This window comes from Rhinopithecus roxellana, chromosome 18 (assembly GCF_007565055.1).
Source record: "Rhinopithecus roxellana isolate Shanxi Qingling chromosome 18, ASM756505v1, whole genome shotgun sequence".
In the NCBI taxonomy this organism is placed as follows: Eukaryota; Metazoa; Chordata; class Mammalia; order Primates; family Cercopithecidae; genus Rhinopithecus; species Rhinopithecus roxellana.
Window position 1 is genome coordinate 46362844 of NC_044566.1, and position 15106 is coordinate 46377949.

Here is a 15106-nt window from a genome sequence, read left to right on the forward strand (position 1 = left end):
CTTTACTAATCCTCCTTGAGTAATTATTCTGCAACAATTCCCTAACAATCACAAACTTTCATAAGCAGTTAGAATTACAAAGATAATTCATATGAGAAGACACTTATATCTTCCAAACAGAATCTCTACTTTCAAAGAGATGAATTACTATATGTAGACATAAATGTAGTAAAAGCCAGTGAAGTTTGTATATATATATGATAAATCATTGTACTATAATTCTTTTGACAACTCCACATCTAGAGCTATTCTTCTACTAGGACTACCATCTAAAATAAAACTGCTTTCCTTTATTCTTCTATAGCAAGAAGAAGAACAGACATGAAACATAACTGGAAGCTGTGATGCTCCAAAAATATCACAGGATCGGATGACACGAAAACCTTCACCAAACTTGGGACCATGACACCATTCACACCTGGATGTGCTGAAATGGAGGAAACGGCAAGTCAATATTTAATAAATGTTTACTAAAGACTCTGTGCTATGCAAGACTCTAAACAGTATAAAATATGGCCCTTATCTTCATTGAGCTTCCCAGCTAGCTGAGTGCTACCCCTTAAGTGAAAGACTAAATGCTAAAAGACCTAAACAATACAGTAGATATATTTATAATACAATCCTAGCTTTTTAAAACAAAAAAGTATATATGCGTAACAAGAAAAAACTCTAATGATAGATCCCAAATTGAAAATAGTTATTATTCTTGGGAAATGTGATCACAGGGGATTTTACGTTTCTTAATGATGTGTTTATTTTCTAATTTTTTATAATAAATATGTAATTTTTTATGATACAAAATAAATATATCATTAAAAAAATAAAGGTACTATCATAATCCAGTATGGAATTAGAGTCCATAATGTATTTTTAAACTGTTAGAAATCAGTTACAAAATATTAATCCATTAGTACATTAACATTAGTACAGGAATAGACTATTCACAGAAGAAGAAAAAAATGAATGTCAAGAGAACATAGGTAAAGCTTCTCAATCTCCCTAGTAATCGGGGAATACAAAATAAATTAGCAAAGAAATACCATTCCACAACCATTAGATTATAAGAATATGTTTAAGTATTTAAACAAACTATAAAACCATTAGAAGAAAACATAGGGGAAATGCTTCAGGACATTGACCTAGGCAAAGATTTTATGGTTAAGACTTGAAAAGCTTAAGCAACAAAAATGAAAATAGACAAATGGAACTAATCTCAAATTAAACACCTTCTGCACTACTAAGGAAAAATCAACAGAATCAACAACCTACGGAATGGGAGTAAATATTTGCAAAGTATTCATCTGACAAGGCACTAATGAATATATGAGGAACTTAAACAATTCAACAGCGAAAAAAAAAGAACCAATCTGATGTTAAAATGATCAAAGAATAGATATTTTCAAAAGAAGACATATAAATTGGCCAATAAGTATATGAAAAAATGCTCAGCATCACTAATATTTAGGGAAATGCAAATGAAAACCATAATAAGAGATCTTACTCCAGTGGGAATGGCTATTATCAAAAAGATAAAATGTAAAAAATGCTGGTAAAGATGCAGAAAGGAAGCAACTTTCACACACTTTCAGTGGTAAATGTAAATTAGTACAGCCGTCATAATGGAGTATGGAGGTTTCTCAAAAAACTAAAAATAAAACTAATTTACTATCCAGCAATCTCATTACTGGGTATTTATCCAAAGCAAAGGAGATCAGTATATCGAAGGGACATCTGCACCCCCATATTTATTGCAGCACTATTCACAATCGCCAAGATACGGAATTGACCTAAATGTTTACCAACAGATGAATGGATAAAGAAAATGCGATATATACACACACTGGAATACTATTCAGCTATAAAAAGAATAAAAGCTTGTCATTTGTGGCAACAGGGATGATCCTAGAGGACACTATATTAAGTGACGTAAGTCAGGCACAGAAAGGCACTCACATGTGGAAACGAAACACAAATTGAGCTCATGGAAGTAGAGGGTAGAATTGTGGTTATTAGAGGCTGGGAAGGGTAAGAGGAAGAAGAGGATAGGAGATGTTAAAAATGGAAAAAAATCACAGGTAGATAGGAGTTTTAGTGTTTTATAGCACTGTAGGTGAATCTAGTTAACAATAATTTACTGTGTATTTTCAAAAAGCTAGAAGATTTTAAATGTTAATAACACAAAGAAATGATAAATAAGGTGATGGATATATTAAGCTGATTTAACATTACATACTAAATACATGTATTGAAATATCACCCTGTATGTTATAAATATGTATAATTATGTGTCAACTAAAAATAAAAGAAAAAATAAAAGCAAGCAAAAATTTCTGTCATTCGAATGTACTAGGAAGTCAAGGTAAACTTCTGTGGAACATGAGTCTTCTGACCCCATTCTCAATGGAAGTGGATTCTCTGTCTGAGGTGATACAATGTGGGTAGAGAGACAGAGAGAGGCAGACAGCAATGATAAGTTGTACAGGACAAAAATGACATACATAGCTGCTAATTGAGAGGGCAGCCATTGAAGTGAGAGCAGTAGCTGAGCTTAGAGTGACTTTAGTGCAAGCCCACAGCTGAGCCGCAATCCAAGGAACTCAGCAAAAGTAGGACAGTACCGAAATTTTCAGTAGTTAGAAATTCAGGATTAAAGCCAAGGGTAGACATTGGAGGATGACAGTGGTTGGGTGACAAATCCCTCCCTCACTGTTCTTATTTTTACTAATATCACAGTCGTCTATGATGAGGTTGAACCCGTAGTCATTTTTCATCCTCCCTTTCTCACGTGGCCCACATACCTAGGTATGTTAATTTTACCTCCATAATTTATCTTGTTGCATTTCCCACCTGTTCATATCCCTGCTTATTACTCTGGATCAGTCCCTCCTTACCTGTTATGGACATGAGTGTTTTAACTGACCTCCACCCAGCTTGCCCTGCACTAGTCCATCTTTGACATACTGCCAGGTCTATTTGTACTGTTTGGACTCAGTGACTCTTAAGGCCTGAAGAAGAAACTTCCAATGCATTCAGTGATCTCTAATGGACAGCTAGCTAACTCTATTTATTTCTTCTCCGTCTTTTTTTTTTTTGAAATGGAGTCTTGCTCTGTCGCCCAGGCTGGAGTCCAGTGGCATGATCTCAGCTCACTGCAACCTCTGCCTCCTGGGTTCAAGTGATTCTCCTGCCTCAGCCTCCCAAGTAGCTGGGATTACAGGCATGTGCCACCACGCCCAGCTAACTTCTGTATTTTTAGTAGAGACAAGGTTTTGCCATGTTGGCCAGACTGTTCTTGAACTCCTGACCTCAGGTGATCAACCTGCCTCCACATCCCAAAGTGTTAGGATTACAGGTGTGAGCCACCATGCCTGGCCACCACTACTCTTTTTTTTTTTTTTTTTTTTGAGGCAGATTCTTACTCTGTTGCCCAGGCTGAAGTACAGTGGCACAATCTCGGCTCACTGCAACCTCCGCCTCCTGGGTTCAAGTGATTCTCCTACCTTAGCCTCTGGAGTAGCTGGGACTACAGGCACGTGCCACCACGCACGGCTAATTTTTTGTATTTTTAGGAGAGACGGGGTTTACCACATTTGCCAGGATGGTCTCCATCTCCTGACCTCGTGATCTGTCCACCTCAGCCTCCCAAAGTGCTAGGATTACAGGTGTGAGCCACCATACCCGGCCCACTACTCTTTATGGATGTTTTGTTCTGGCTAAATATTCATTTTTCTCTTTGTCCACATTCCTCTTTTCCCATTTTGTTTCCTCTTTCTGGAATGTCCCTTGAACACAAGACATAGTTCCAAATTTTACTGGTCCTTCAAGACTCTTCTCAAATACTATTTCATCCCCGTATCTTTCCCCTGTGTCCCCAACTATTTGTCATTAGCTCCTCCTCCAGCTGCTTTTATTTGTAATTCACTTGTGTCAGTTTTTATTTACATGAAAATGAGTCCTTGTCAAATTTCCAAACAATATAGACATATATAGAGAAAAACACAGAGATTCCTGCTTATTCCTCTCTTCAGTCACTGCAACTCCTCTCCCTAGAATAACTAAAGCTCTTGGCTTGGGTCGCCCCCTCCAGCTCCTAGATATGTAACTATTTCTTACATAAATGGAATCTTTCTCACATGTGTGCTCCCTCACTCTGTATGTATGTGTCTGTGGGAATAACTTGCTTTTTTATTTTAATGAAATGTCTTGGACAACTTTCCAAGTCAAAACATTTTTTTGACTTGGACAACATTTCCAAGTCAAAACTTAAGAATAAAACTTCATTCTGATTAATAGCATCATAATGTTTTATAGTATGAATATGCCGTAAGTTATTTTACCACTCTCTGCCTGATGCAGTTTTAGGCTGCAGTTATAATCCCCGTATCTAACTTTGTGTTTACATGTAACTATTTCTGTAAGACAGATTCCTAAGATTTAAGGTGCTATTTTAAAGACTAAGAAACTGTCAAATTGTCTTCCAAGAAGCTTTCACCAGTTTATAGTACCAACAATGATACATGATGATAGTCATATTTTTGGGCATCCAAAGCTAGCACAATATCAATCTTGTAAATTTTGATAAAATAGGTAGGTTAAAAAAAGCTTGTTGCTATTTTACATTGCAGTTTCTTGATTACTAGTGAGATTTCACATTCTTCATGTTTATCACTTATCTGTGTATTGTCATCCATGAATTTCACATTCCTATCACTTATCTACTTGTCTACTGTTTATATCTTTTCTTATTGATTTATGAAAGATATACAGTAGTGTCCTCTTAGCCAAGGTGTTGTTTTCCACGGTTTCAGTTATCAACTGTGGTCCAAAAATAATAAATGGAAAATCCCATAAATAAGCAATTTGTAAGTTTTAAACGGCCCACCTGGGACAGAAATTATATCTCTTTGTCCAATGTATCCACATTGTAGACTCTACCCATTGTTGCCCTCTGAGTTATCAAATCAACTGTTGTGGTACTGCAGTACTTGTTTAGGTAACCCTTATTTTACTTAATAATTGCCCCAAAGAGCAACAGTAGTGATACTGGCATACTGTTATAATTGTCCTATTTTATTATTAGTTATTTTATTAGTTATTAGTTATTGTTATTATTAGTTATCTCTTACTGTGCCTAATTTATAAACTTTTTTCGTACAAATGTATATTTTATTTAAAAACAGGGATATTGAAATGTATTTATGTGTTACAGCCCTTACAGAAAGATGACAAGTTTTATGGTCCTTTTATTTGAAATTCAGTGTAAATCAATCTTAAACTATAAATTCATAGTTGTTGGAGTTTTTTTTTTTTTTTTTAGTTTAAATGATGTGAAAGCATTTGTTCCTCTCAAAGGCTTCCATGCCTTTGAATGACATATTCTCAGTAACTTATTTGCTGGTAACTAGAGTATGTGAGACTGAGTGACTATAATATGCATATTTCAAGAATTAGCTTCCCACTGCATTCTAATACATTTCCTAGGAAAACTGTTGTATTTTTCAGAGCCTTTTCACATATCCCTCATTTAAGCAGTCACAGTGTTGCAGTTTTACTTTGTTTCAGAGGGGAAGGCCATCTTGTTGGCATAAGGAGGGCAGAAGATATAGTCTGCACTCTGGCCTCTTCCCTACAACCTAAAAGGGAGAGGAGTTGAGGCAGGTGGGCTCGGACTAGACTTTTTGGTAGTCACATTATAGCAGATTGGGTAAGAAAGGTGGGTTAGGTTTTTTCAAACTTCAAACTAATAGGGCAATGAGGCAAAAGCAATAACCATACTATAATGTTCAAACAGAAGTAGGTTAAAATGTAGTACAGTCATCCCTTGGTTTACACGGGGGATTCGTTCCAGGACCTTCCACATATACCCAAATCCACGCATAACTCAAGTCCTGCAGTCAGTCCTTTGGAAACTGAGTATATGAAAAGTCAGCCTGCTCTATAAGTGGGTTTTGTGTTTGGTTAATGATATATTTTTGATTCGTTTATGGTACCCTCTCACAGTTCAAACCCATGTTGTTCAAGGGTCAAATGTATTTACTCCTGGATTATGGGATAATGAGTAAATTATTTTTACTTGGCTACTTAAAACTTTCCTATATTTTCTTCAGAGAGCTTTGTTTGCTTTTTTTTTTTTTTTTTTTTGTTGTTGTTGTTGTTGTTGTTGAGACGGAGTCTCTGTCGCCCAGGCTGGAGTGCAGTGGCCGGATCTCAGCTCACTGCAAGCTCCGCCTCCCGGGTTTACGCCATTCTCCTGCCTCAGCCTCCCGAGTAGCTGGGACTGCAGGCGCCCGCCACCTCGCCCGGCTAGTTTTTTGTATTTTTTAGTAGAGACGGGGTTTCACCATGTTAGCCAGGATGGTCTCGATCTCCTGACCTCATGATCCGCCCGTCTCGGCCTCCCAAAGTGCTGTGATTACTGGCTTGAGCCACCGCGCCCGGCCACTTGTTTTTTTTGTTTTTGTTTTTGTTTTTTTTTTTGAGAAGGAGTCTCGCTCTGTCGCCCAGGCTGGAGTGCAGTGGCCGGATCTCGGCTCACTGCAAGCTCCGCCTCCCGGGTTTACGCCATTCTCCTGCCTCAGCCTCCCGAGTAGCTGGGACTACAAGCGCCCGCCACCTCGCCCAGCTAGTTTTTTGTATTTTTTAGTAGAGACGGGGTTTCACCGTGTTAGCCAGAATGGTCTAGATCTCCTGACCTCGTGATCCGCCTGTCTCGGCCTCCCAAAGTGTGTTTGCTTGTTTTTAATCAGAAAAACATTCCTTGCACGCCAGGTGTTAGAGAGATGCAAGAGAACAGGGTGAGTACAAGGGCAGGCCAGATCTGGCAGGCTGAAGACAAATGGGAACCAGGCTCATTACGAAAGCCAGAGAGGGAAAACGAAGTTAAGTGAGGCACTAGGCCTCCCCAGCGTATGCCTGTGAAGTCTGCTTCACATATACTGGTTCTCCTTCCGTGCACTGATGGTTTAAGCCAGGTAACAAGAATCCCGGTTTGCTTTTTGCTCCATGTCAGTCCTCGTGACGTTGATGCATGGCATTAATGCATTTTCACCATGACTTCATACTGTTTTTGTGTCAGTAACCCTTCTGTTATGTTTTTACTTTCTTCAAATTTGGGTAACTCAACTGCAATGTAGCCTTCAGTGGATGGCTTTTCTTGAAGAATAGATAGCTTATGGAGAATGTTTTCATTAACTTCCATCGAACATCCTCTAACACAACTAGATACAGTATATTCTTCGCCATCTGAACAGTAAATCTTAGAGAGAGGTGCAAGTTCTGTTAGAAACTGTGCCCCCCACTTAAATTTCCCAGAGACCTTGTTCTGAAGTCTGCTACAGTTGGTACTGATCTGACAGGGAATGCTTTTAATTGTTTTTCCACTTTGCAGAACTGGATGAGATTCTGCCAATGTGGTGACACATATTCGGTTAGAGTGCTGTGGTAGACAGTGGTCCTCACAAGATTTTCCTTTGACATCTGCTTTGTACCAGCAAATGAAGTATCGATCCACAAACAAAGGTACCACTGGTTCTGCGGTTTCGTGCTTGGTAGCCATGGTGACGTCAGGCGCCACCACCCCTATAAATTAAACTTTATCATAGATATGCATGTATAGAAAAGCACAATGTATATAAGGTTCAGTGCTACCCGTGGTTTCGGGCATCCACTGGAGGTCTTGGAATGCATCTCCCAAGGATAGGGGATGACTACTCTCTCTCTCTCTCTATTTATGTGTGTATATATATATATAGTAATTATATATATATTATTCAACTATTTTAAGCATTGCAATATCTTCTTCCAGTTAATGGCTTGTCTTTTAATTTCATTGATAGTATCTTATATTTATGTAAATATTATACTTTTGTCAAATTTATAAAACTTTGCTTTACTGTTTATATTTTTTGCATTGCGTTTAAGATATGTCTGCCTACCATGAAGTCATAGAGAGCCTTCTACACTTGCATGTAAAAGCTTTAAAGTTTTGCTTTTCATATTTAAATCTTTAATCAAAATGGAAATGATTTTTTTTGTGTGTCTGATGGTGCCATATATATAGCAGGAATCTGATTTTATTGTTTTTTCCTTGTGGATGACCAAATGTCTCAGCATCATGTATTCAAAAGTCTATTCTTTCACTACTGATCCACAGGGCTATTCTGTCAAATGTCAAGTTTTCCCACATGCATCAGAACAAAATAACTGGGCTGTTTTCTCTTCCATTGGTTGATTTGCCTTTCCTTGAACTTAATACCAACCTTTATTGCCTTCTCTAACTTTGTAGTAAGTCTTGATGTCTAGTGGGCAAGCCTCTTAAGTTAGGCTTCTTTTTCAGGTTTCTTTTGGCTATTTTGGAGCCTCTGCTTTTCCATATACATTTTAGAATAAGCTTATCAAGTTTCTGAGAAAATTCTATTGGCATCTTCACCAGAATTGCATTGAATTTATAGCTCTATTTGGGAATAACATGTGTTTTTAGTACTGAATCTTATTATCCCTAAGTATCTATATCTCTTCCATTTAATTCAGCCTTCTTTACTGTTTTATAAAGATTTAGCTTTTTTTCCATAATGTTTTGCACATTTTTCATTTAATATATTTATACATTAGGTTTGTTTCTTCCTATCATAAAAGTATCTTTTAAAAATTATATTTCTAACTGTTTGATGTCTGGTTTTAGTTATATTTTTTAAACCTCATTTGGTATTTCATAGAGATCATATTTGTTTACCTACATATTTTCCAACTGCTTTTCTCACCAATCCTTCTTGCCTCTCAGAACTTGCTTCTGGAATCATTTTTCTTTTGTCGATGTACATCCTTTGCAGCTTCCTTTGGTGAAAATTTATTGGGAGTAAATTCTGTTTGGTTTATAAAAAATACCATGTTTTCTCTTGTTCTTGAAAGCTTTGCTGGGCAAAATAATATTTTTTTTCAGTCACTGGTCCACTGTTGCTGGCAGTTGATTTGTTGTTTTTTGTAAGTGATTTTTTTTTTTTCCTGGCTGATTTTAGGTTCTTATCTTTGTTTTTGGGGTTCTTCAGTTTTACCACAAGGTATTTTGCTTAGCTTTTATAGAGCTCCCGATGATGTCTGTGAATTCACATCTTTTACTTCTAAGAATCTGTAGCCAGTATCTCATTGAATAATGACTCCCACCATTCTCTGTTCTCACTTTCTGGGTTTGTAAGTGTATGTTAAATCTTGTCCTTTTTTCTCCAATCTCTTTACCTCCTGTCTGCATATTTACTATAATTTCTCCAGATCTCTCTTCATGTGTGTATAATCTGCTGTTTAACTCACGCATTGAGTTAATGTTAACTATTATTTTTTAGTTTCTAGAATTTCATTTTACTTAACATTTCTTTCTCGTGTTTTCCTGGTCACAGTTGCAATACTAATATCCTAGGTCCTTGGAAATTAGTATCTGTTTGATTGTTTTGCTTTTTTCTTGGTGGCTTGTTTCCTCATATATTTGGAAATTTCTTTAAGCTGTGAGCTAATATTCATTTGAACATAATTTTCTGGAACGTTTACAGTCTAAATCGAGGATGTTTCTCTCAAAAACATTTTTTTCTGCTGGGAGAGTGAGTTCACTGCTCTGGGACCATTAAGCCTCTTTTGGAGTCCACATTTAATTCAGGAATCTCAAATTCAGCTTCCCAAGTACCTTGTGGTGAATCCAAATCTCATGATCCCATATCTGTTTACCACACACTAGTTAGGTTATAATTCTTCAAAAAATTACTGCCTTTGTGATTTTTCTTACTTTCTCATGTGCATTCACGAATATTGACATCTTAATACGTTAAAATCAAAACCTTCTGGGACTAGTTCCTTTTTCATTGGTAGATTTTTAACCACTGTTCAATTTCTCCAATAGTTACTAGGCTGTTTAGGTTTCCTGCCTTTTATTGAGTCAATGTTTATAATTTATATATGCCTGGGAAGCCACTTTACTTAGGCATATAGCAAATATTTGTTAAATTAATAACCTAAGCACCGATGGTCAGTAATTCAATAAAAATGGTCCTCTACCGTCTGAAGAAAATAAGCGACAAGCCTAAGTGGACTGTAAGGATGTGGGAGTTTAAGTACCCTGGTCTTGAGATTAGGCAGTGATTCCAATGCTGGTCATTGATACCGTGAGGGAGGTTACTCCATGCATGCCTGCTCTATTCCTGGTCTCCATGACGTCACAGTGGAGTGAAACACCTCCCAGAATAGTGTGCCTGGAGCCAAATAATTTTTTTGGAAGAATCTACTTCTATGAACTCAGAAATTTATAGAAAAGATTTATGCAACAGCCATATAGACAACTCACATTTCACACTGGATTTAAGTAACAACTTGAGAATATCACACAATGGGGTCAGATTCAGACTACATTATTATACCTGAAGAACCGGGTGGAACGATTTGAAGAATTGTGTGTATGGTTTTGTGTGTGTCATGGAGTACGTGTGCGTGTTAGTGACACTGTCATCTAAGCCTGTAATGAAGAACGTTTTAAATGCTTAAAGATATATTTTGGTTAAAAGGGCTTCAGCATTTGCTCACCAGTTTAGTAACTTCTGAACTTCTACTGGGATCTTATCATAAAATTTATGTAGTTTATTTTGGACAATGAACAAAGAAATAATTTGAGTAAGTTGTTGTGGATTATTCAAAGAATTCTCTCTCCAAAAACAAGGATGAGTGAAATTATTCTCAAACTGAATTTTTGTCAGGTTAAGCTTCAAAATTCCATGTGGGAAAAAATTCAGTTCATTCCCATCAACGGTCAGTCTTTCAAGTGATCTGTAAATAAAGGACACCATACTTTAAAAGGTATTACACAATTCATAATATTAAAGTAAAATTCTGCCTCAATTGTTCTTGAAAATTGGCATCAAACCTAGTACCAATAAAACACAAGTATGAATTTAAGTATTTCTTTAGAATCAATAGAATAAATTTCTAAAGCAACTGAACCAATATAGTATTATGCAAATAAGTGCATTTGAGCGAATAGCACAGTTTAAGTATATAGTTTGGATTTTTGCAATATGTCATCACTATAGAACAAAAAATATCCACAAACACAAGACTAATCAATGTCATATTACATAAAATATAGTATAGTATGATATGCAGAATATATTTTCATAGACAAATTAAACATCAATACATATATATTTTTTCATTCAAGCCCAATCAAAATAGTGAAATTTATGCTATCAAAACATGTTATTTGCTATTTTGTGCTTTAACTTTTCATTAACTGGGTCCTCTGGGTTTTTTCTGTGTAAATTACTTCTAATAACCCTTATTCTTTACTCAAACAGAGCCAACATTACTGATTTTCTTATTTTCATTGGCCTCAATGGTATTTTTGTACAGTCGTGTATCTCCTTTCTAATTAGTCCTAGAAGCAGACAGAAAAGAGTCTATTCATGAGAGACCCATCAAAATCAAATCGAAGGCTGGTCCAACTTGTCAAATGTACTAGAGGTGAAAAGGCTGATATATGAACTTTAGGAAACAAATTGCTGAGGACCTCTAGATTCTCATTTACAGTCTAGTTTCACATCTTATATCCACACAGTGTAACTTATTTATGACTCCTGCTGATAACATTAAAATGTGATCAACAAGGGTATTTAAAACAATGAGGCTAGGAAGATGACACCTCAGCTCCCTTCATCCCTCAACCAGAGTTTGACTAATTCACCTCTCATGGTCTGAAAAAGGTGAGCAAGACCCTGGACTCTGCCACAGTCCTGAGAGAGCTGGCATGGCCACTTTTTTCTTCTGCACAAATCACAAGCCTAGGGACCAGCAGGAGAGAGTCCTGCTCTGGTCTGAATGTTTCTGTCCCCTCAAAATTTAAATGTTGAAATCTTCACCTTAAGTTTGGAGGCGGGGCCTTTAGGAGGTGACTAGGTCAGGGTGGGAGCCCTCATAAGTGAGATCAGTGCCCTTATAAAAGAGACTTGAGAGATCCCTCACCCCTTCTGCCATGTGAGGTTAGAGTGAGAAGATGGCTATCTATGAGGAAGGGGGCCGTCACCAGACAGCACATCTGCTGGGGACTTGATATTGGACTTCCCAAACTGTGGGAAATAAATTTCTGGTTTTTATAACTTCCCAGCCTATAGTATTTTGTTACAGTAGCCCAAGCTGAGAAATACAAACTCTATGTGGACAATCAGAATGAGTGTGGCACACCCTAGGCAAATGCTAGTGAAGGTTCACCACGCCTCACCAGAACAGCCATGGTGAGGCTCTCCCTGTCTGAGTTGGTCTACCTTGGAGGACACACCTGTTTAGCTGCCTCCTTCCCCTCAATGAGTTCTAAGAGAGTTAGGGGGAGGCTAAACCTTTTTTTTTGTTTGTTTGAGATGGAGTCTCACTCTATCTCCCAGGCTGGAGTGAAGTGGTCCAATCTTGGCTCACTGCAACCTCTGCCCCTGGGTTCAGGTGATTCTCTTGCCTCAGTCTCACAAGTAGCTGGGATTACAGGTGCCTGCTACTGCCATGCCTGGCTAATTTTCATATTTTTAGTAGAGACAGGGTTTCGCCATGTTGGCCAGGCTGATCTTGAACTCCTGACCTCAGATGTATACCACCATGCCTCACTAATTTTTTAATATTTTGTAGAGATGGGAGTCTCACTATGTTGCCCAGTCTGGTCTCAAGCTCCTGGCCTCAAGTGATCCTACCACCTCTTTTTTTCTATCTTATTAATTTTGGCATTCTATTGTACTTCCCTAATCTGTTAGTGGTTATCAGGCAATCCACCCACCTTGGCCTCCCAGAGTGCTAGGATTACAGGTGTGAGCCACTGCGCCTGGCCGCTAAACCATCCTTAAAGCTAGAATAGCTCTGTATTGAGACAGCCTTGGCAGCTGAGCACCCTGGGGTGCAAAGAAGCTTCCTCCTGGTCCACCACTCGCTTTCTTAGCATTCTGAGTGGTGTTCTGTGACTGCCATTGGACTTGCATGGAAAAAAGAGTGGCCAGAAGAGAAAAACACATAGAACATACAAAGCAAAGGTCCTGGGACAAGCACCTTCTGTGGAGGGATGGATAAAAAGTTGGGGCGGGGGGGTGATAGGAAAACAAGATTCAAATACAGCACACACAGAGATGTTCTGGAACCAAAATGCATGATTTGTAAAACTAAAAAGTTAAGTGGATGAATGAAAGAAGAACATGGTCTTCATGGGGATCCAAATTAAAGGCAAAGACAAAGTAGAAGAAATGTTTCAAAACAAAAAAAGAAAGAAAGAAAGAAAAACCGCGAGGAAAAATCCAGTACCATGGAAGATAGATCTAGGAGATCTAACATGTAAATATAGGCATTTTAGGAAGAAAATATGAAACAGATGAGGAAATAGTTAAACATATTTTCTTAACCAGAAAAGAGAAGTTTGAGCTGACTGATTAAAAGAATTCACTGAATTCCAGGAAAGACAGATTTAAAAAAAGACAACTTGTAAGCATAATCTAATACAATTCTGAAAGGTCAAGATTATGGGAGAATCTTAGTCTTTCCAGTTAAGAATAAAAGTCACTTAGGGAGAAAAAAGAATCAAACTGGCATCAGGTGCCTCCCCAGCACCTTGGGAACTAGAGGAGGACACAATCATGGAGGTTACTGTGAAACACGCTGAATGCAAGCTTGTCCATTCACTCCAGACATCATTTATTTGTCAGGGTTAAAGATTCCGAGAAAAATTACCTATGGATTCCATCTGAGGAAAATACTTAAGGAAAAAAGCTAAACAGCCAATGAATCAAAAGAGACACGGCCAGGTTCCAGGTGAGAGGAAAGGAGTGAAACAGCTGTAAACAATGAGTCTTGAAATACATACAGATAAATATAAAAGGAGAATGAACTAAAATGCTTGTAAGATTTAAGTGCTAAATAAACATTCTTTAATAAAAAGAGACATGATGCAAAGGAAAATACTAATGAGAATCTGAAACAAAAGTTTCTAAACTATTTCCGCAAAGCCTAGAGTTGGATGAGGGGAAGATGAGTTTGGAAAGAAAGCAGGAAAATAAGTGTTCTAAAGGTCTCAACGAACAGCGGAAGAAGGCAGCAGTGGGGAGATAGACCATCATGGTGGAGGAAGTAGTTTTTATTTTGCCTTTATAAAACATTAAAGAAAATGTGTTTGATTATGAGTTTGGGAAAAGGAAAGATCACCACTAACAGATTAGGGAAGTACGATAGAATGCCAAAGATAGAAAAAAAAGAGGTAGTAGGATCACTTGAGGCTAGGAGCTTGAGACCAGACTGGGCAACATAGTGAGACCCCCATCTCTACTTATAAAAAAATCAGTGAGGCATGGTGGTGTACACCTGTAGTCCCAGCTATTCAGGAGGCTGAGGCAGGAGAATTGTGGGAGTCCAGGAGTTCAAGGCCGTAGTGAGCTATGATTGTGCCACTGCACTCTAGCCTGGGCGACAGAATGAGATCCTGTCTCTAAAAATTAAAAGTAAAATAAATTCAAAAATTTAAAAAGAGAACAAACAGCATCCTAAAACAATAGGTAGGAAAGGGGGAAAGTAAATAAATACTAAATACAAAGTAAAATGAAAAGCAAAAAATTAAATATGTTGGTCATAATAAATATGAACAGGCTGAAGTCTCCTACTAAAATATAGAGATTCTCACATAGGAAATTAAATACTTGATTTAAATACTTTAAAAGCAGAGATAAAATTATCTCATTCTGCTAAATGGAAGATTATGTTCCTAGGAAACAAAATAAAATGTAGTAAACCTAAATCAGAACTAACAGGAGAACTTGGTTACATACATTAGTTTTAAGTTAATATAAAGAAGTACATAGCTTTTCTCTATTCTGTACTGAAAATAGAAACAAGTGGAAATAAGAGAAATATTACATTACATTCATAGTAACAATCAATTATAAAACACTTAGAAAAGGTTATTAGGAAAAATATGAAGTGACTCATAAATTCTTATGAAGAACATAAAATGAGATCTGAAAAAATGAAAAAAATGTTTTAGAGTGGAAAAATTTATCATCAAAAATATAAATTCTCCCAAATTTATGAGTAAACTCTATGCAATTGCAATTAAAATTCT

General features: G+C 37.2%; 1 protein-coding gene and 1 pseudogene across 1 annotated transcript in view; both read right to left on the reverse strand.

Annotated features, from left to right (window-relative positions):
• Positions 1–213: 213 nt before the first annotated feature.
• LRRC63 (leucine rich repeat containing 63) overlaps positions 214–15106 on the reverse strand; it is a 62188-nt gene continuing 47295 nt past the window's right edge. The window contains exons 9-10 of the mRNA XM_030921872.1: positions 10561–10800; positions 214–427 (exon numbers count right to left, since the gene is read on the reverse strand). Of these exons, the coding sequence (XP_030777732.1) occupies positions 214–427; positions 10561–10800 (454 nt within the window). The remainder of the gene's footprint in view (positions 428–10560; positions 10801–15106) is intronic.
• On the reverse strand, positions 7034–7555 carry LOC104658153 (annotated as a pseudogene).